A 22,246-nucleotide genomic window follows, 5' to 3' on the forward strand; every position below is an offset into this window, starting at 1 on the left:
AGAATAGTACCCCACAATACACCAGACCACCAGCTAACACACACAGTCATAATAATACATATAGATTACGGTGGATGCAGAACATTTGAGCTAGTACTTTGTTAGGATTACTACCATCATTTCTGGAACATCTAGCACTCTAAGCAAATGCTAAGACATTACTTTCCAGACATGTTAACATGAACGTTTTTTCTGTGGTGTGTGAACAGGTGCAGAGAGGGCCATCACTCTGAAGATGGAGATCCCAGGCCCCATGCCTCCTCTGATCAGAGAGATGTTAGAGAACCCAGAGGCCTTCGAGGACCAGACAGAGAGCAGTGGAGAGAGCTCCCCTCTGCCTGCCCCTCCTGCCCCTCCACCAGCCTCCACCAAGCCCCCCACCACCATGAAGACTGAGGCCGAGGACGAGGAGGACAGCTGGGGGACAGAGAACGGCAGTGAGCCCTCCCAAGAGGAGGAAGATGAGGATGATTATGATGATGGGGAGGAAGAGGACAGGGGCTCGGACAGTGAGGGGGAATCCTGGGCTCTGGAGGGTAGCAGCGAAGGGGATAGGAAGAGCCATGCCGGGAGGGCGCAGTGAGGAGGAGAGGCGATCACACACAAATACAGTCCGTACACTCAAACACACACACTAACTGACGTAGTCATACACATTCGTGTGCGCACACACACAGACACACACACACCCTCCCTACCCCTTCCAATGCTGGCCCTCCCTCCCTAACCTCTGCATTCTCTTTATCTCCCTACTGCACATCAGTCTCTCCAAGCAGGACAGCAGAGACTTACACCTAACTGTACAGACACTATAACTCAGGTTCTCTGACTCACAGGTTCCTGATAAGTGACATGCAGACATGCAGAGAGACTTGCAGAGATACTATTATAAAAGAGGGACGGAGAGACGACATGATCCAACCGACTGGACTTGTGACTCCTGATATAGAGAAGAGGAAAGATGGCGTGAAGACAAAAAAAAAAAAACGGCTCTCTTTGACGAAACAAATGTCAAATTTTTTATTATCTTCTTGTTTGTATCTACATAAAGGAATGGCCAAAACAGAAAGCACGAACTAAACAGTAGATTATTTCCAACGGATGCGAAGCAAAACACGTTTCTCATAAAGAAAAATACAGGATGAAACCAAACTGAATATGCTAATCGATTTTCTTGCTGATATTTGCTTTGGAATATTGTTAAATTTGTTCATGTTTATTTCTTGACTCTTCTTTTTTTTTCAATGTATTAATAAGTCCATACATATCTATATACCATTATATTTGGTTTGTTTGTAATCCTGGTATTGTATATGATTTCTTTAGATGTGGTTTTGTGTTTGAGGAGTTTTCCATTGGATATCCAGAGAGAGACGAATCAGAATCTGAACTGGCAGACCTCTAACTGAATCTTCTTTCCAACTGAGCCGCTGGTGTTTTTTGGGCACTCAGTAATGTTGTGTTACAGTGACTCAAGTTGTAATTTGTGTTGTTATCAGGGGACTAGCATTAATCTATGTGCTTCCTTTCAACGCAACAAACTATGCTGTCGAATGGATAGTGTCTTTGTGCCAAAGTTAGCAACTCAACACACACACACATATCAAATCTTATCTTCTAAATTAGACACACGCATGTACACACACACAGTAAACCTCAAACCTATAACAGATGTGTCATTTTGGCTTTGGTTGTTCAGACAGAGATTGACAGTTGGCCGTAGCACTTGGCTGTGGCACTTTGATATCCTGTTTTATACAATACATCTTTATTGTCCAATATTGACAGTACAGTCAATGGCAATCTCATCTTATCATCAGACATACAATTGAAGAACACAACAGAAATGTAGAGAACTATCATCAAATGCCTGCACTATTTAATGACGTACACAAGCAAACAACACATTATCAACACACACAGATGCATGCAAGTTGTAACCAGGAACTGTTATGGACAATGACATGAAAACAGACTTCTCAGGGCTTCTCTGTTAGTAAGGACCAAACCCTAGCGACCCCTATGCGGTGGGGTGCACTAGAAATAGGCAATATTTATGTGTGTGTATTTTTGACTCAGTCAGTTGGATCTGTCCAGTTAACGCCTAGCTCTGTGTACATAGAAGATAGATGACCAGTCTACAAACGGCCTGGATGCCAGCCAGTCTGTTACCCTTTTCACACTATCATGCCAACCCAAACCAAACAGTGCTGGCTTGGATATTTTCTTTTCACATTGTCCTTTCCAGCATGGTTCCAGCGACTATGGTGGGTGCATAACCAGGCCAGCTCTGTACAGCTCAGTTTGGCTCGGCTGACTAGTGTGAAAAGCCCTCATCTGTCTCAGACCAGACCTGGCCAGCAGCATTGTCACTGACCTGCCTGACCTGTGCTCTGTGCTGCTGGCACCCAAGAAACCAACTGCCTTCTCATCCAAAAGCCATTATATCATCATGTCTTTGTAATGTTGTATGATATACCCTCTGTCTTCTTCAAAGAAGTGGCAGGGTTATGTGTTCTCATGTGTCATTTCTTCATAATCTTCTTTGTTGCCAAAATGTCTCAGTCAATATGTAACCAACTGTTCATAATGCAGCTGGCTGGCTACATGTACATACAGAGTTTTGTATACAGTCTCTCTATGAAGATATATGAACAGGAATGCAACAGACTCCTCCCAGCGGTAGAGAAAGAGGCCTACTGTACAGTACTCTCTGAATGTGGCCCTCCTGATTGGTTTTGAGTGTGTGTATAGGATTTAACATGTCTCCTCTGTCATTGGGTGAATGTTCTCTGTATGGTGCTGTGACGTCACACAGGATCACAGTGGAGCAGAGCGGCAAGGTTTGATGACCTCATCTCCTCTCTGCCTGCCCTGCCAGGACTTCATGATGCAAACGTTGAGATGATGTTGGTTTGATGCCGGTGTACCTTTCTGTAAAACATGGCCAAGGCATTGTCCAATCTTCTGTTCATACCAACTCTGTCATACAAAGAAAAAGCCATATGAACTGTAAGAGGCACAATAAATTACTTTTGTGAGATTAATAACATATTTTCTTTGAGAAATTTCTAATTCTCTTAGAATGTGTTGTAAAACATTTTCTTATCAGTTATGACACTTTAGGATGCACTTATGACACTGAAATGAATATGTCGTAAACAACACTTAAACTGATTTGTTACCAGATGTTTTTATGATAGCCCCGTTCATTCACCAGCCGTGAGCCTTGCTACTGAGTCCATTTAATTATAACTGAGCACTGTAGTGATGTCATCAACACAATGACTATCAATAGTGGGCGCTCTTGCACTGTGGCTACAGAGACCAGCCAGCCAGCAGCAGTGTCTGTAGACCAGCCCTGTGTATCGGATAGAACTGAGCAGGCACTAGTATTACCAGTGTGTTACAATTCTTTAACGTCGCCTCCTACTGTAGACAGATGCATACTTCCACTCTGTGTCCTTGGTATAGCACTACGGTATACACTGAGTTTACAAAACATTAGGAACACCAGCTCTTTCCATGACAGACTGACCAGGTGAATCCAGGTGAAAGCTATGATCCCTTATTGATGTCACTTTTTAAATCCACTTCAATCAGTGTAGATGAAGGGGAGGAAACAGGTTAAAGAAGGGTGTTTAAGCCTTGAGACAATTGAGACATGGATTGGGCATGTGTAATGGGCAAGACAAAATATTTAAATGCAGCTGGGTTTTTCCACGCTCAACAGTATCCTGTGTGTGTCAAGAATGGTCCAACACCCAAAGGACATCCAGCCAACTTGACACAACTGTGGGAAGCACTGGAGTCAACATGGGCCAGCATCCCTGTGGAACACTTTCGACACCTTGTAGAGTCTATGCCCCGATGAATTCAGGCTGTTCTGAGGGCAAAAGTAGGGAGCAACTCAATATTCCGAAAGTGTTCTTAATGTTTTGTCCACTCAGTGTATTCTAGCCCCTATGGTTGTTTTTATTAATAGATGTAGAGACTAGAGGGAAGAGTGATAAACAGAGATGGGGTTCTATCAATTATATGATTGCCATAATTAACTATCATTAAAATATTAAATACAGCTCAATAAAGAGGGACTGGGGATTAGAATAAGGTCCATATATTATACGTTATTTTACAAGGGCTAAAGCTAAATGGCCCCATATATTCAACTCCAATAACACATTGCTATGGGAACCCTGGGACAATGGGTGGGGGTGTTGGGGTAGTAGGGGATTTAAAGAGGCAGGGTGGTATTATTTGGTTTCACTACCACCTTTCCAATTATACTAGAGATGATTAGTCAATTGATGATTGGAGTAGATATTCTCTCCAAGTTATAATGGCTCAAAGCAACTACAAGGTTACAAGGAAGTATACTAGTGAAAAGTAAGAAAAGGGTGAATGCAAGTTAAAAGAATCACCAGAATGGAGAAAGTCGCACACAGTTCTAGGCCGCCCCAGGACAGAGGTTAGCAGGTTCATTCTATTACTCCAGAGATCAATGCATATTGATTAATAATAATAATATGCCATTTAGCAGACGCTTTTATCCAAAGCGACTTACAGTCATGCGTGCATACATTTTTTTGTGTATGGGTGGTCCCGGGGATCGAACCCACTACCTTGGCGTTACAAGCGCCGTGCTCTACCAGCTGAGCTACAGAGGACCACAGATTACTCTCAGAAATCCTGGTAGAGAATCCATAATGATACATCATTCATAAAGCATACAGGAACTGGTCTGAATAGATTATCCATGAACTGGGTTTGTTTGTTCTGAACATGGGCAATTTGCATTGATTTCTAGATGTGCTTACTTGGTGAGTTCGATGACGTGGCTAGTGGCTACCAGCTTTCTCAGAGAGTAGGCTGGTCCCGTTCTGTAGCCAACTCTTCTATCGTCGGCATGCCTTCCATGCACTGTATGGGAGCTGGCCTGGGAGGACAGAACACTGGTAGCACCTTCTGCATCACCAGACAAGACTAGCTATAGGGAATGAGTCAGATCAGAGTGTGTGATAGAGAGAAAACGGGGACTTGGACTGTGTGTGATAAAACATTCAGGGACTATGAGGACGTCCTGGAGCCATAGTAAAAGGGTGGTAAGGGACATATTTCATATGCTAGGAGAGGATGGGTTGATTATGGGAAAGACTGTATCCTATCACGGCTAGCCCGGAGAAAGGAGATGGGGACATGATCATCATCCGTTCGTTCCATTACATATGCAGCGGATGCAGAGTGGGTAGGGAGCAATCAAAAGGGGAAAAAAGTGAGGAGGGAAGGTTAGGGGAAGGTGAGAAACATTTGAAGATGTAGAGATCATAAATGTAACAGACAGACAGAGAGAGAGAGAGAGAGAGAGAGAGAGAGAGGAGGAGGGACGGGGAAGAGGAGGGGGCCAGAGCCCTTTGCTCCTAGGAGGGGACTGATTTGGTTAGAGGACCAAACTAAGAGTAGGCAAGCAGCTCTTAAAGAAACAAAGGTACCACATATCAGAGTGAGGAGGGTCTGCTAGAAGGGATGGGGGATAAAATGGGGGGGAAATACATAAACAAGAAAGGAGGGAGGGAGCAGAGGAAGAGAAAAAAGGGTCTGACAGGCTAGCAGAGAGGTCATATAGGAGATGTGGGGAATCCCAAATTGCACTCTATTCCCTACAGAGGCCTGGTTAAAGTAATGCACTATATAGGGAATAGGGTGCCATTTGGCCCTATCTTATAGGAGATGTGTTCTAGCCTCTGGCTCTTCATATCTTTTACATTTCTAATTAAAAGCGATAAAGAGTGAGGGAGGCATTAATCCACCAGTCATTTCCCAGTTAAGGTTTTAGAGCAGGCTGTAAACCAGGCAGCCTGGCATCATTGATTTTATAATTAGCTATCGTCACCCTAGACTTGAAATGGAGGGAGCGAGGGAGGGGTGGAAGGAGAGAGAAGTGCAGGTAAAGAGGGGCAGGAGGGGTGGAAGGAGAGAGAAGTGCAGGTAAAGAGGGGCAGGAGGGTAGGAAAAGAATGCAGAAGGAAAGATGAGACACATGTAATTAGCTAATTAGCAGCAGAAATGTCATGCCCTGAAGGAAGCGGCCTAAATTTCGCAACAAAATATTTATCTTCCATCAAAAGACAAACACATTACACGCTATTGATACACATACATGTTTTATTTTATTACAGAAACCCACCCACATGAACAGACAGTATATAGTACTACCAATAACTACAATTATTTTGTATAAGTAAGATGACCTCAACAAACATACACACCAGAAAACCACTGGAGCTTTATTGCAATGAGTAGATAGGTATCCTGAAAACAAGTTACACTATACACTCAAATAGCTCACAGTAGACATAGAAATATAATAGAATTTCCAACAGAAATCTAGAATGACGACAACAAAACGATAGATCTCAGTGCTACGGAACTTTTGGTACACATACCAGGATGTCAAAATCACCCACCCAGGGTAGCAACCAGATTTGTAGTACTAGACTACACTACAGGTATAGCTGAAAGGGTGTAGCGACAAAGAGGGGTACTCCAAAACCCACTGAAGCACAGCCTTCAATGAGCAAGGATGTCCATCAATGCTGACAAAGTTGTTATTATAATGGCCTGAGTTATATGTTACAGATGTCACACTTTCACTATGGCTACAACCCATGTGTGAACAAACTGTTGTCCTATACAGTAGCACCAATATCTCTACCCTTTGGACTAACTTTTCAAACCTTACCAGACAGTCGTGATAGATAATACAGTTAAATTGACCTTTAGACAGAAAATCTGGGAAAGAAAAAGAAATGAAGAAGAGTAAACACAACACAAGATGGTAATGATTATGATAATGAGAATAGATGACATAACATAGACAGTATTAATGATGAGTATCATTATGTTAAATTAAAATAAATGTTCCGTCCCCAAAACATCTCCTATAGCAAAATAACTAGTGCAAATGCAGCAAATTACAAATCGACCAAGCAAAGTGTCCCAAGCGCATTCTTTTTCATTAGCAAGCTTTAAAACCCTAGCTTTAGTATTTTCTTCTTATTACACATATCAACTGTGTAGCTTAAACTAAATCTGGATATAATTTCATTACCATATAACTCAAGCTGAGTTTTGGTAGAAAATCATGAAGAAGTTATATAGTATTATTGACCCAGTAGTAACAATCTTTTCCAGGGCAGCCTTCATTGAGAAATAGTAGCAACACTCCCAACAAGTCTTGCAACGTCAGTATCCATAAATAGATTCTCTTATTATGATGAAATTCCTTCGTTTACCAATTTGTTCTTTTAGGTACAAATTTAGAATGGCTTCTTCACTCTGAAGCAGATATTTTCTGTATATCATGTTCAGTGAATCTAGTGTAATACTAATGATCTTCTAGGACTTCTAAACACATACATTATATTTGCTTTAAAACAACACACTGATTTAAGATTTAAATCTGGTCTAATGTATGAAAATATTGCAGTGGCTCTACAGCTACCAGCATGCAGGAGCAATAGCTTTATGTTGCTGAGGATAGAATATTGGGAGTAAAACATATTGTGCAATAAAAACATGAGAGAACATTAAAATGTCATTCCTCTCACCGTAATTAGTAGCAACCACCGTTCTAGAGTGTCTCTTCCAGTCTACATTCAACCTGATTGCTCTCCCACTCAACTCAAACGTTCACCCTTTTCAGAAGCGTTTTCAACAGTTCTTCCCCATTCCGGATGCTTCTCTATCTTTGAGTCACCTCTCAACTAGTACTAGAACACCACTAATAAAGCAATAATTAAATAGTCTAATAATGAACAACAGAAAATGCTTATAATATAATATCTTAGGTTTGAATATAAGGAGGAAAAACATGATATGTATCTGTACTTTACAATGACTCTTCGAACATAGTTTTAGTATGTTTCAATGACTATTATTACAGTAGTCTGAAAGTTGTTACGCAGACGGAAGAGCGCAAATCAACTTTTAGATTTGAAAAGGAGACAGATATATTCACTCAAAATATCTTAATTACAGTTGCTGTCATGATGCCTCATAATAACTGCATCATAAAAATGACATAACACACGTCATAAAGCTCCCAACATCACTCCTCCTGCAACGGAAATAATCCTGTTATGGAACATGAACTATTAAACATCTAACTAAGCCTTAAATGTTAAACGTTTCACGCTTTAGAACAGTCACGATAGGTCGTAACTATGATTTGAGCTGTCACGACCTGTTATGACAGGTATTATGTCATTCTTTGGACCCATGTTATGTACAGAGGCAGCATAACAGCCTAGAAGTCACACCAAAGAAGAAGTTCATATACAATGTAGAAGCAAATTGCATATTAACATAGTTTGTCAGAGGAGGTGAATTGTAGTGTGTGTGTGCTTGTGCGCTGAATGCTGAATTAAAGTAAAGAGCACACTGACAGTGCTGTTGTTAACCTGGTCCTGTATCTCCACTCTCTACCACTGAGAGGTATTAGCCAGGTCACTGGAAGAGAGGGAACAGCGAAGAAAGGAATCAATAATCAATCAATATCTTTATCGTTCCAATTACAACATTTGTAGTGGAGTCATGGTACAGCGGAACTGTAGAAAAGGAACACATACGAGTAGAAAAGAGGTGAAAGCTGGAGGGAGGGAGAAATAGAGTGTGAAAGAGTGGGAGAGAGTGTGCTTTAATGATGCTGAAAATTGTAGTTAAATCATTGCTACAGCCTGCTGTCAACTTACCTGTCCCCTTGTCCTCCCTCACTCCCCTCCTCCCTCCCTCACACTGCCTCTGTCTTACACACTCCCTTTCTCCTCACCTCCTCTCCACACTCAACTTCTTTTATGACCCGACATTCAAAACGTCCATATCTGAGAGCCATACTCAGCCTGTCATCATAAAAAAACAGCCCTCTGTGTGTGGGTGTGTGAAGCTGCAGTGCATGTACTGTATGAGAGGAGTGTGTGTTACCTGAGGACCGTATCTGTGGTCTCAGGCAGCAGCATGGCTGTCTCCTCTCCAGAGCTGTGTCCTCCGCACTGGTCGGTGTTACCCTCCTCCTCCTGCACAGAGAGCGAGAGAGAGAGAAAAAAGAGAGGGGAAGTTAAAGTGAGAGGTGAGGCATACACATGTAATAACCTAGCAATAGGTCTTTATAAGGCCATAATAGTGAAATAAGCCTCTAGTTGCCTTTCTAAGATATACAGTTTATCGGTGACAGTTAAATGAGCCACAGACAGAAACACTGGAGATAGCTGCATGTTATCAGCCTAAGGAAACAGCCTGGCTAATTGTGCAAGAATTAGTCCTCTGTGTGTGTGTGTGTGTGTGTGTGTGTGTGTGTGTGTAAGAGCATCTGATACCGTCGCTTACCGACTCAGAGCTGTGTGTTAGGGTGTCTCCGCCCGATTGCCTGGGCAACAACAGGGGGGCGGGCTGGCTGATGACCACGCCCCCTCGGGACAGGGACCGGGACATGTCTCTGGGGGAGGAAGGGGGGGTGCAGGGGAGCAGGGAGTCAGGCTGGGCCTGGGGGTCACACAGGCTGTAATGGGCCAGGGGGCGGGAGGAGAGGGGGGGCTGCCTGGAGGTTTGGCGGGGGGGCTGGCGGGGGGGCTGCAGGGCCTCAGGGTTCTCATCCTCAGAGTCAGACAGAGGACTGTCATGGAGACCTGTCATACATACACAGAGTAGAAAACAACAGTGGTAAGTGATCATCAGAGCATGGCCAGGGACAGGAGTTCTCCCTGACTGGGAAAAGCTCCTGGCTCTAGTCTCCACTTATCTACAAGTCATCAGAGCCTAGTCAGTGTAGAATAGAATCTCTTGTTGTGACATCACACAGATCAAATTAGTATTGCTGTACATGTAGCTCAGTGCTAGGGTGGGTCCACAGTGTTAGGTGGGTGTCTCCACTCACTGGTGGGGGTGAACACTGCAGCGCTCCACTTGGCATCTGCCACAGCCTCCCTCCTCTGTTCCACCTGACGCAGGTACTCCATCAGGTCCTGTACAGAGCAGAGCAGGGCCGTCAGAGTTATCCCAAGACAACTAAGGCTCATCAACGCCAAATTAACCCCTAGCCTCTACACCTCTAGACATGTATAGAAATCTCTCTTAAGTCTCCTAAGTGGGCACGGGCTAGCAGTTGACTTGGAAATGTGCATGTACAGTTGAAGTCGTAAGTTTACATACACCCAGGGGCGGTGTGTTCAATAGGGCGATATGGGCGACGCACTGCCAAACGGGAAAAGGAAGGGATTTTTTTTCTAATCAATTATATCACGGCAACAGTAGTTATCAGTGTTGTAATCTAGACGTCTGATCTGCCACAGTGCCACTAAATGTCCAATCAGGCTAAAGTCGTGCTTCAAATGGCCCCCCCCCTTTTGGGGCGATTTCAGTCAGGTTGAAAATCGCCCAGAAGTCTGTCATAGACTCCCATGTAAAATCTATTTTTTTCAAATATCAGAGCTTTCAATACAATCTCTATGGGTTTCTGAGGGCTTGCACTTACGCGCTTTCGTCATACGTAACATAACCATGAACGTAACTAAGAAAAGAGCGGGTAGCCTCGTCAATCAATTCACTACTACTATCAAAATGGCTAGGCTTCAGTGCAACTCGATTGTGTCTTTGAAAGAAGTTCCTTTTTGTCGGCGAACAAATGAAGATAAATTGGCAACGAAACAATTAGGACCTCCCAGACCAAATTTAATAATTCAACAGGTTTCTACTAAAGGGGGAAGTCCTACACCCGAGGATTTTCCAAAAATTGGTACGAACGAAAAAACCTGGCTAGCAGGCTGCGATGTAGCTAATGCAGTCTTCTGCTACCCCCTGCTTACTCTTTCACCCTGAAGGCGGCACGGCAGACAGCACCGCTTGGACAGCGACTGGTGTGTAACGGACATGCACCATCTTTCAGGAAAGATTAAGAAACATGAGCTGTCAAAGACCCACATGGATAGCTGTTTGAGATTGTCTGCTTTGGGGAGAGTGAACATTCCCACTCAACTGGATGAGGGATACAGGCTAGCTGTCCGCCGCCACAACGATGAGGTTAGTGTTGATAATCACAAGTTTACTGGAGAACTGAAACTGACAAGGCTGACAAGATAGGACCCTTTTGTCCATTGTTATTGGATAGGAACAGAACTTATAACCAGCTCCTGACCTAAATAGATCTTAGCACAACATTTTACTCAACATATCATATTCCATATTCACTATAACAAATATATTTACTACGACATTAGCAAGAACCGCCACATCCTCAGCCGGCTAATCCAGTGTGTGAAGTTTTGCGGAGTGTTTGAGTTAGCTTTGCGAGGCAAAGATGAAACTGAGGGCTCCACCAACCCTGGTAAGCCAACACTTTTGAGATCAGTCAATAAATGCTTCTGGTATTGACTTATATGCTGCCCCTGTCTTCATGTTGTTGCTGGACATATCTTTTTTTAAATGTGTGTAGGTCACCTAAATCATCAGAAAAATTGCCCCCCCTGAGAATTTTTTCAGGAGCCGCCACTGCATACACCTTAGCCAAATACATTTAAATTCAGTTTTTCACAGTTTTCCTGACATTTAATCCTAGTAAATATTCCCTGTCTTAGGTCAGTTAGGATCACCATTTATTTTAAGAATGTGAAATGTCAGAATAATAGTAGAGAGAATGATTTATTTCAGTTTTTATTTCTTTCATCACATTCCCAGTGGGTCAGAAGTTTACATACACTCAATTAGTATTTGGTAGCATTGCCTTTAAATTGTTTAACTTCGGTCAAACGTTTCGGGTAGCCTTCCACAATAAGTTGGGTGAATTTTGGCCCATTCCTCCTGACAGAGCTGGTGTAACTGAGTCAGGTTTGTAGGCCTCCTTACTCGCACACGCTTTTTCAGTTCTGCACACACATTTTCTGTAGGATTGAGGTCAGGGCTTTGTGATGGCCACTCCAATAGCTTGACTTTGTTGTCCTTAAGCCATTTTGCCACAACTTTGGAAGTATGCTTGGGGTCATTGTCCATTTGGAAGACCCATTTGCGACCAAGCTTTAACTTCCTGACTGATGTCTTGAGATGTTGCTTCAATATATCCACATAATTTTCCTTCCTCATGATGCCATCTATTTTGTGAAGTGCACCAGTCCCTCCTGCAGCAAAGCACCCCCAAAGCATGATGCTGCCACCGCCGTGCTTCACGTTTGGGATGGTGTTCTTCGGCTTGCAAGCAACCCCCTTTTTCCTCCAAACATAACCATGGTCATTATGGCCAAACAGTTCTATTTTTGTTTCATCAGACCAGAGGACATTTCTCTAAAAAGTATGATCTTTGTCCCCATTTGCAGTTGCAAACCGTAGTCTGGCTTTTTTTAATGGCGGTTTTGGAGCAGTGGCTTCTTCCTTGCTGAGCGGCCTTTCAGGTTATGTCGATATAGGACTTGTTTTACTGTGGATATAGATACTTTTGTACCTGTTTCCTCCAGCATCTTCACAAGGTCCATTGCTGTTTTTCTGGGATTGATTTGCACTTTTCGCACAAAAGTACGTTCATCTCTAGGAAACAGAACGCGTCTCCTTCCTGAGCGGTATGACGGCTGCGTGGTCCCATGGTGTTTATACTTGTGTACTATTGTTTGTACAGACGAACGTGGTACCTTCAGGCGTTTAGAAATTGCTCCCAAGGATGAAAAAGACTTGTGGAGGTCTACAATTTGTTTTCTGAGGTCTTGGCTGATTTCTTTTGATTTTCCCATGATGTCAAGCAAAGAGGCACTGAGTTTGAAGGTAGGCCTTGAAATACATCCACAGGTACACCTCCAATTGACTCAAATGATGTCAATTACAGAAGCATCTAAAGCCATGACATCCTTTTCTGGAATTTTCCAAGCTGTTTAAAGGCACAGTCAACTTAGTGTATGTAAACTTCTGACCCACTGGAATTGTGATACAGTGAATTATAATAATCTGTCTGTAAACAATTGTTGGAAAAATTACTTGTGTCATGCACAAAGTAGATGTCCTAACTGACTTGCCAAAACTATAGTTTGTTAAAAATAAATGTGTGGAGTGGTTGAAAAACTAGTTTTAATGACTCCACCCTAAGTGTATGTAAACTTCTGACTTCAACTGTATGTGGAGAGTGGGAGAGTGGGAATGGTGGTTGAAGAGATGGAGGTATAAAGGTGGGGTCTTGCCTGTTGCTCCAGCAGCAGCTGTTCCTTCTCCTTCTGGGCCACCCTCAGACTGGCCTTCAGCTCCTGGAGCTCCCTGCATGTCTCACCCAGCTGCACCTGCAGGGGGCAGTCATCAAAAGAAGGAGTCACATACTTATATACACAGCCTAACCAGCAGCACAGCACAAGCCATTAAAGAGACTAGTGAACATGACCCAGCATGTTGACAAAAATATATGCCATTTATCCAAAGCGACATAGAGCTCCCGAGTGGCGCAGCGGTCTAAGGCACTGCATCTCTGTGCTTGAGGCGTCACTACAGACCCTGGTTTGATTTCCAGGCTGTATCACAATCCGGCCGTGATTGGGAGTCCCATAGGGCGGCGCACAATTGGCCCAGGGTAGGCCGTCATTGTAAATAAGAATTTGTTCTTAACTGACCTGCCTAGTTACATTTTTTAAAATACAGTCATGTGTTTATACATTTTACGTAAGGGTGGCCTCGGGAATTGAACCCAAAATCATGGGATTGCAAGCGCCATGCTATACCAACTGAGCCATACAGGACCAACAAGGCTGAATGGTTTTCAATACTGTATAGCAAGACACATGGAGTGTTAGCGTAGTATCCTGAGCCGAGCTATGAGCTTGTGTAGAGAGTTGATTTTGTATCTATTAATAGCTTGAAATGTTGCTTTGCATGTAGCCTATGGTCTGAGGTACAGTAGGTGTTAGTTTTTACCCGGTTACAGTCCTTCTCTCTTCCCAGCTCCACTTCCACCTTCTCTCTCTCCATCCTCTCCTCCTGAAGCTTCTCCTCCATCCGCTGCATCTCTCCATTTAGCTTCTCCAGACGCTCTCTGGCCTTCTGCCAGGGTGAGACACACACACCGTTAACACAAGTCAACAGAATGTTGATATGTGCTTTTGCTGCTAGGACATTCTGAAACTTGAATTCAAAGTTCAACAGGAGATACTGAGAAATTCTGTATCTAGAAGACGTGAGGTTTTCCTAGTGTTGCAGCTATCTCACATAGTGGAACAGAAAGAGGAGACCTTGCACAAGCATCATTTCCAGCAGAGTAATGCAATCTCTAGTTCAAATCTGAGTGGAGTATATTAGTACTGTATGGCTGTGAGTGAGGGTTCTGTAGAGGTTGGCCTACCTCAATCGAGAGTCACTATCATTGTGAAATGCTTTGACTACCTGAGTAATCCAATTCATGTGATTAAGTCCATCCATGTGATGATTATTGTTATTACCTCAGTGCTGCACTGCAGGCTCTGTCTCTCCTGGGCCCAGCGTGCTCTGCCCTCCCTCAGGGCTAGGCTGGCGTCAGCTAGCTGTAGGGTGAGCTGTGCCGCCTGGAGCCTGGCCTGGTGCAGTTCTGTCTGACCCTGGTCCCTCTGAGCCACCAGGGCACACAGCTCTCCCTTCAGGCCCTCCGCACAACGCTCGCTGGCCCCCAGACGCTCCCGCAGGCCCCGCATCTCAGCCAGGGCGGCCTCGCTCTCTGCCTGATAGGAAAGACAAGAGGAGATGATAGTTCAGCAACAATAACATGGTTTTGTTAGACGACTGGTGAGGCCATGGGACATTGGGTACTTTCCTGTCACATAAAATAACCTCAATAGCATGGTTTTTGTTAGATGACTGGTAAGAACAAGGGACAGCAGTGGTTCCTGCCATTTTCCTGTTACATTGTCTTTTGTTCTTTCCCCTCCCAATCCCCTACATCCTTTTCTTAACTGCCCTCAGCCCTCTGTGGGTGGTGCCAGCCTCACCTCTTTCCTCTGTGCCGTATTCAGCCTGTATGTTAGGGTGGTGATGGTGTCCCGTAGCTGTAGGGCGTGTGTGTCTCTCTGGGCCAGGGAGCTCCTCAGACCCTGGAACTCAGCAGACAGACTCCGCAGGTCTCCCTCGGTCTGCTCCAGCGTGAGCTGAGGAAGACACAGGGATAGAAGAAGAGGAGGATGAGGGGTTTGGGATCAGACATGATGTGTGGTCAGTGTTTGGGCACAAAATGGCTGCTGTGCTTCACCCAGGTAGGATGCTACATGTTGGTAGTGAAAAGCAGTAAATAAATCCAAGTCATTATAGTACCTGCAGAACGTTCCTCTCTTTCTCCTCCTCCCTCCTTTGAACTGCGTGCTTCTTGGTCCTCTCCTTCATCCTACAAACAGAAATGGGGTTAGCATTAACCAGAGAATAGAGTATGGAAAACAGGCACACCGATGGACGAAGATGGAGATTGAGGGAGATAAGGATAGAAAGAGAGAGAGTTCGAGGGAGATAGAGAAAGTCTCTGACCTCTCCAGCTCAGTCTCTCGTTCCAAAGCCTTCAGTGTCAGGGCTTTAATGTCATCCTCCAGCTCTCTGATTCGCTGTTCACTGGCTGCTTTCTTAGTCAGTATGGAACTCTTCTCTTGAGCCAAGGCCTCCCCTGACGCCTCCACCTCCTGTGATGGGGGAGGGAGGGAGGGGGAGGAGAGAGAGAGAGAGAGAGAGAGAGAGAGAGAGAGAGAGAGAGAGAGAGAGAGAGAGAGAGACAGAGAGAGAGAGAGAGAGAGAGAGAGAGAGAGAATATATATTATATATAGTGTATATACAGTATCCTGAGACTCCTTTGTAGATGATAAAGCACATTTGACCTGTAAATGAACTGCTCCTATTTTGACATTTAATATAGCAGGAGATCATATATCTGGGGTTGTGATCTTGTCATTCTACGTCAAATCGCATTTTACAAAGATAAGTGCTCATGACCAGACACTGGGGCTACTTGGACATAATCAAATCACCTTGGCACAGACATGAATCCTGTCTTGTAATGTTACTGTACCTCCTGCCTCCTCTCCATCTCTTCCATCCTGTCTCTGCTTTCTCGCAGCTCTTCCTTCAGCTCAGCGACGTTCCTCTCCAACTCCTCACACCCTCTGTCCCACGCCTCTCTCGCCCTCCTGTACTTCTCCCTCTCTCTCTCCTTCATCCTCTCGGCTGCCTCCCGTGCATGGAGCAGCTCGGCTCGCTCCCGCAGACACTCTTGCAGGCGACTCTGGAGGGAGAGACAAAACATGAACTGAGTGCCTAAAAGATGATCCATCTCCATCCTCCATCTCTTTGTAATTGACTATTGATTCTCATCTCTGCCTATCCATTTCATCAACGTTCATTCACCCTCTCTATAACTGAAAGAAGATATGGACTTCCCACTACAGTACTCTCTCTCTCTCGCACCTGCACTCCTCTATGCCCACCTGCAGTAGCTCGGCCCTGGGTACGACCAGAAGCATGTCGGTCCCCCCCTCCTCTCCGTGGGCTCCTTCCTCCAGGGTGACCAGGTCCTCCAAAGGCTTGGGGGCGCTGAAGATAAACTGGGGGCTGGCAGAGCACACATCTCCCTTCCCATCCACGTACACAAACTGGTACTGCTGGGAACTGGACTTGGGCAGATAGGAGGCTGCAAGAGGGAGGAAGGGAGTGGGAGAGTGAAATGGTCAATGGATTATTGATCTAGATGTATACATGCTTAATACTGCTAAAAATGTATTTGTGGCCATGATTTCAGTTGTATATGATGACATCTACACAGTGGTGTAAAGTACTTAAGTACAAATACTTTAAAGTACTACTTAAGTTGTTTTTTTGGGTATCTGTACTTTACTTTACTTTTTATATTTTTTACAACTTTTACTTCACTACATTCCTAAAGAAAATAAGGTACTTTTTACTCAACACATTTTCCCTGACACCCAAAAGTACTCGTTACATTTTGAATGCTTAGCAGGACAGCAAAATTGTCAAATTCACGCACTTATCAAGGGAACATCCCTGGTCATCCCTACTGCCTCTGATCTGGCGGACTCACTAAACACAAATGCTTTGTTTGTAAATGATGTCTAAGTGTTGTAGTGTGGCCCCTGGCTATCCGTAAATCTAAAAAACAAGAAAAATGTGCTGTCTGGTTTGCTTAAAATAATCAATTTGAAATGATTTATACTTTTACTTTTGATACTTAAGTATATTTTTGCAATTACATTTACTTTTGATACTTAGGTATATTTAAAACCTAATACTTTTACTCAAGTAGTATCTTACTGGGTGACTTTCCCTTTTACTTGAGTCATTTTCTATTAAGGTATCTTTACTTTTACTCAAGTATGACTATTGTGTACTTTTTCCACCACTGCATGCACTATAGATAACCAACCTCCTCTTTTGTGGTGAAAAACTGTGACAAGTGGGCATAATCCTGAATGTGCTTTGACTACATCAGATGCCTGGCTTCTGCATTTACTCTGTCTCCTCAGTCCTCACCACAGATGATAAATTACAGTGTTGATGATAGCTGTTCATCTCCCTGACACAACTCAATGACACAGCTGCTCTGCTCTGGCTGGCTTTCTGTGGCTATCTGTAGTCACCTCAACTAGCACCGTCACCTGAGAGGACGGAGGACACTTTATACACAGTATAAAGTCTGGAAGCTACTGTGCTGTAATGTTAAAAGGACACTTTTCACTCTGTGCTCTGTATTCAACCCTGACTGCCTTAGCGTAATGTATGGTTGGTTATTCAGTCTGGTCTGGTCTTTGCAACATTCTCTCTCATCCTCATTACTCAACCTCCTACTTCTTAAAGGAATTGAATCAGAGCCAGACAAAGACTGATTTAAATTCCAACAGAGAGAGGGAGAGAGAAGGGAGGGGGGGATAGATAGATAGAGAAACAATCTGATCATCTCCTCTCTGTAACACTATGTAACTTATTGAGTCCTTTCTCTGCTTTAAATATCAGTCACGAGCCTATAGTACTATTCAACAGGCAATTCAATTGACCAAAATACTAATCCAAAGTTAGAGCGTTTCCATACAGACCTTGGCAGAGTATAATGTTGTGAAATAAAGATGGATACCAGCACACCGTTGAATGGTCTCACACTTTTATTGAGTGTGGATATCTATCTTTGATGACCCTGCACCTGCAAGTTAATGATGATCACGTGTACACTACATTCTGAACAGTGTGAATGTTGACCAGGCACAGTTTGTACGAAATAGAGGAAGGGTTCGCAGAGAGAGACTAGTACCCTGGAAGTGAACACAGCAGTTGACATCTGTGCCCTCCTGGTAGCCTGCTGGGGCCAGGGCCCAAACAAAGGTGTGGTAGTCCTTCACTGACGACCATCCCACCTGACGGAGTCAGCAGAGAGAGAGAGGGAGAAAGAGATTGGGAGACAGATAGAGTTAAACAAGGGGAGAGGGAGAGAGACAGGATGACATAAAAACACACACAAAAATCGGGTTATTAATATATACAGTAACATTGAAAACAGTTGTGCATTTCACTTGATTTCCACATAACACAGTCTACCACTCCTCAGGGTGGGTTTTACTCATTTATCGGGTTAACCTTATCAGTTATCAGGTTAACCTTATCAGTTATCAGGTTAACCTTATCAGTTATCAGGTTAACTTCATACCTTGAAGAGTCCGACCCAGTCATGGCTGGCCCAGGTATGTTGGGAGCTGATACTGTAGTGGCATTCCACACGGCTCTGAGGGAAGTAGCTACTACCCACGTTCCTAAACTCCACCCTCCAAGCCTTCTCCATGGCAACACAATAACACAAGTAGGCTGGTGAGTACCTGTGGGGATACAGGTGTGAGATAGAACAACGTTTTTGTATTACAACGACATTTCATTTGACAACAATTATAATAATCACAGGTAGACACCAGACCCGAGACCTGTGTTTCAAACACTTTCAAATACCTTTGATGTTGTTGTTTGGTAAAACAGACCCAATAGAGTAGTCACAAAAGTGCAAACTTGAAGTGAAATCAAGCACACCTCAAATAACTTCAACTATTTTAAAGTATTTGACTAATGTACTCAAGGACCTGTTCAGAGGAGCATATGGAGAAGTAGGTGAGAGGTGACTGCTGGGTAACAAACTGCTGAGAGAAGGAGAGGTCTACTCTGGGAGTGTTTGTTCAGTGAAAGATGATCTCCTCTCAGTGACCATATGGAGGGCATGGAAAAGCATGGGGGAAGGACACCCCCACCCCCCTGGGCTAGTACAATCTAGATGACAGTTAGGTCCATAACCACCATAATACATTACCTCTACTACATGACAACAACACAGTCACTGGGACTATTTATTTCAGCCATTGCCTAACACCTTTTTTTTTTTTTTTGTCCACCACTCTAGTCACGTGTCGACATACATATAGGCTTACGGTTCACTTCTTGTTTAAAAAATCAACAGTGACGTGGGACTAGTATCCAGGCAGATACACAGTAGCCAACAAAATATACATTTGATATCGATCACTATTGTACTGGCAGGGATAAATGACGACAGATGTCAGTCTAAATCCCAGTAATACAATGCAACCTCTAATTAGCTAAATTAAGAGCGTTGTATTAAAGAACAGCATGGAGCAGTAGGCTTATATCTAACATATCTGGCTAACATGTGCTCCATATTACAGAGATTACAAAAGTCTAAATAGTGCGAACTCTTGAGAAAGTGTATGAGGTAATAACACGTTCATAAACCATGTATAACGCATTAACAAGCACACAACAAACAACTTGCAGCCGTTAGTCCACCTGACACGAGCATTAATTAATGTTTGTGTTCTATTTATTTTGTTAGAAATTAGCAAAAGCCCACAAACAATACAATCTGTGATAATAAACGATTTATTCTATTATATAACTAAAATACCTCTAAATTTCAAAGAGTGTTCAAATTACACCGCACGAGATTCGTGTCAAGACAAGGCCCACTAGCCTAGCAGCTGTAGTCTCCAGTGTGCGCAATAATAGACTAGGACACGTTGTCCAGAGGAAAAAGAAACCCATGGTGTGTGCGATCCAGACTCCCTTGTTGCTCAAAAGCCAATAATCAGGACCATCGGGACCGTTAACCGATCTCACCGTAGTGTAATGTTTTAAAGAAAACGTGTGCACCATCAACAAATACTTGTGCGTCACTAAATAGGACAATTAGCTCGTTTTCCTTTGTGTTAGTTTCTGCAGAGGGAGAACTCTACGCAGATACAGATCGCCAGAGTTTATTTGACTGAGACTCACCTTATTCTGGCCTGTTTGCTCTGCAGATTGTCCAATTGAGCCGTCCCTATTAGATTAAAGGGAGACAAAGTCCATCGGTGTCAGAAAACGATTCAACGTTTTTTTAAAGATGCACAACGATGTCTCCTTGCTCTCAGCTGTTCCTACAACAATAACAAAAACACAGGCATCACAGTGTGTTTGTTGTATTATGGGAACTGCTGTTCTTCATAGCTGGTTGAAGCACAGATCTGAAGCTAGAGATTATAGGATAAAAACTACAACCCCCAAACACAGAGAAGACGCTCTATGGTCGCATTCGGGACATCGCGTTCTGTAATTTGATGATTTTCCGCGTCCTTGGCTGGTTCATATTTTTTTCTCACCGATTGCAATACGCGCTCACTCTCATTGGTCATGCCATGGCCTTAATAAAAACGGGCCTATTATAAAGCGCAACGTCATCGAAGCGCAGAGAAAAACAACTCATTAGGTTTAATATGAATTGCTTTTGATGAGAGCAACCATAATGCATTGCATTTGCAACAACAACTAAATGTAAAATTGCTGTAATACTGTCTATCATAGCTGCCTGCTCCCAGTATGGTCTTGTTTAGCCCTGTAAAATAGTCCTATGATTTACTTGCCCATCTTCAGGGAAAACGGGAGTCTTAATTCACTCCTGAGTGACACTTGAGCATGGCATGCATGGCAGCATTGGCAGATGAACAGACATGACAGATGTAGGAGAGGTAGTATTGCATGACAACACTCCATTTGGGATGAAGTGCTAGCCTACTATAATAAGCATCTCTCTCGCTCCCTCTCTGTCTCTCCCTGGTGTGCACGTGTGTTGACAGTATATGCTGCTTATAAATTGTAATAGCCTACTTATTCATGTTTATAATGCTTATGTCAATATTTATAAATATTATTTATACATGTTTGTAAAATAGTGGGCCCAGAGTAGCCAAGGCAGATGTATACTCCCCACCTACAAGCAGTAACTCAAGAGGGAGCCACCAACACAGAGAATAGTGAGGCAGTTGACAGAGAAGGCAGACTCGATGCTACATATAGTATTGTTTTGACAATACTGATTGGAATATGTTCAAAGGTTCATCCACCTAGGACTCATCCATCAACATTGAGGAATATACATCGTCAGTCACAGGCTTCATTAGGAAATGTGTTGATGATGTTGTACCCACGATAACAATCTGGACATACCCCAACCAAAAACCCTGGATGAACGGAGATATCCGTACCATGCTGAGAGCCTGTACTGCAGCATTCAATGTCAGCAGAACGAACCCCGATGACTCAGTGGCGTGCAACGCGTACAATGCAAGTAGATACGAGCTCCGTCAATCCATTAGGTACGCAAAAAGACAATACAGACTCAAATTTGAATTGCTGTTCAACTCGTGACACATGTGGAAAGGACTACAGACTATCACAGACTACAAAGGCAAATCCAGCTGTGTGGTGCCCACCGAAGCCTCCCCAGATGAGTTTACACATTGTATGCTCGCGTCGAGGCCGCCAATACCGAGCCATCCAGGAAGACTCTCGCTACTCCGGACGACCAGGTGCTTTCGCTCTCCAAGGCTGATACAAAGCCGCCGGCCCAGATGGCATCCTTGGCCACGTCCTCAGAGTGTGTGCTGACCAGCTGGTGGGCGTCTTCCCAGACATCTTCATCCTGTCCCTGTGGTTTCCTTGTGTTTGATGTCATTCCATTCGCTCCGTTCCAGCCATTATTATCAGCCTTCCTCCCCTCAGCAGCCTCCATTGATTCTACACAATTTTTCCCTCTAAGCTCGACACCAAGCGTAGAGCCCTGGGTTTGCACACCACCCTCTGCAACTGGATCCTGGACTTCCTGAGGGGCACACCACAGGTTGTGAAGATTGGCAACAACACCTCCTCAACACTGACTCTTAACACAGGGACCCCCCATAGGTGTGTCCTC

At 43.8% G+C, this 22,246-nt stretch overlaps 2 protein-coding genes across 8 annotated transcripts in view; one reads left to right on the forward strand and one right to left on the reverse strand.

Moving 5' to 3' along the window:
- Positions 1 to 3,050, forward strand: part of LOC121545840 (retinoic acid receptor gamma-A) — a 134,997-nt gene extending 131,947 nt beyond the window's left edge. For all 5 annotated transcript variants that reach the window (XM_041856701.2, XM_041856699.2, XM_041856702.2 and 2 more), the window contains one exon: positions 210 to 3,050. In XM_041856701.2, coding sequence (XP_041712635.2) covers positions 210 to 583 — 374 coding nt within the window. In that variant the 3' untranslated portion in view covers positions 584 to 3,050. The remainder of the gene's footprint in view (positions 1 to 209) is intronic.
- A 3,094-nt stretch (positions 3,051 to 6,144) lies between these two features.
- LOC121545837 (calcium-binding and coiled-coil domain-containing protein 1) lies at positions 6,145 to 20,559 on the reverse strand. 3 transcript variants are annotated; one of them, XM_041856695.2, is made up of 15 exons: positions 20,293 to 20,559; positions 18,668 to 18,833; positions 18,275 to 18,377; positions 16,443 to 16,645; positions 16,028 to 16,240; positions 15,496 to 15,644; positions 15,289 to 15,358; positions 14,970 to 15,125; positions 14,448 to 14,702; positions 13,927 to 14,052; positions 13,206 to 13,301; positions 9,929 to 10,016; positions 9,382 to 9,680; positions 8,980 to 9,071; positions 6,145 to 8,508 (listed from the first exon to the last, which is right to left on the reverse strand). In XM_041856695.2, exons 2-15 carry the CDS (start codon positions 18,797 to 18,799, stop codon positions 8,481 to 8,483), a joined length of 2,010 nt encoding a protein of 669 aa, XP_041712629.1. In that variant the 5' UTR covers positions 18,800 to 18,833; positions 20,293 to 20,559; the 3' UTR covers positions 6,145 to 8,480. The 3 variants fall into 3 exon arrangements, with proteins under 3 accessions (XP_041712629.1, XP_041712630.1, XP_041712631.1); XM_041856696.2 differs by lacking the exon at positions 20,293 to 20,559 and adding an exon at positions 19,925 to 20,262; XM_041856697.2 differs by lacking the exon at positions 20,293 to 20,559 and adding an exon at positions 18,961 to 19,897.
- Between the last annotated feature and the right edge of the window lie 1,687 nt (positions 20,560 to 22,246).

This window comes from Coregonus clupeaformis, chromosome 30 (assembly GCF_020615455.1).
Source record: "Coregonus clupeaformis isolate EN_2021a chromosome 30, ASM2061545v1, whole genome shotgun sequence".
Taxonomy (NCBI): Eukaryota; Metazoa; Chordata; class Actinopteri; order Salmoniformes; family Salmonidae; genus Coregonus; species Coregonus clupeaformis.

Bases quoted from the DNA above. Each gene is read 5' to 3' on its own strand.
- LOC121545837 (XM_041856695.2), bottom strand. From the start codon at position 18,799: ATGGAGAAGGCTTGGAGGGTGGAGTTTAGGAACGTGGGTAGTAGCTAC. The intron at 16,646-18,274 runs GTACTAGTCTCT...TCCCTCTTGCAG, and splicing joins CTGCTGTGTTCACTTCCAGG to CCTCCTATCTGCCCAAGTCC. The intron at 9,072-9,381 runs GTAAGCGACGGT...CTCTCTGTGCAG, and splicing joins TAACACACAGCTCTGAGTCG to GAGGAGGAGGGTAACACCGA.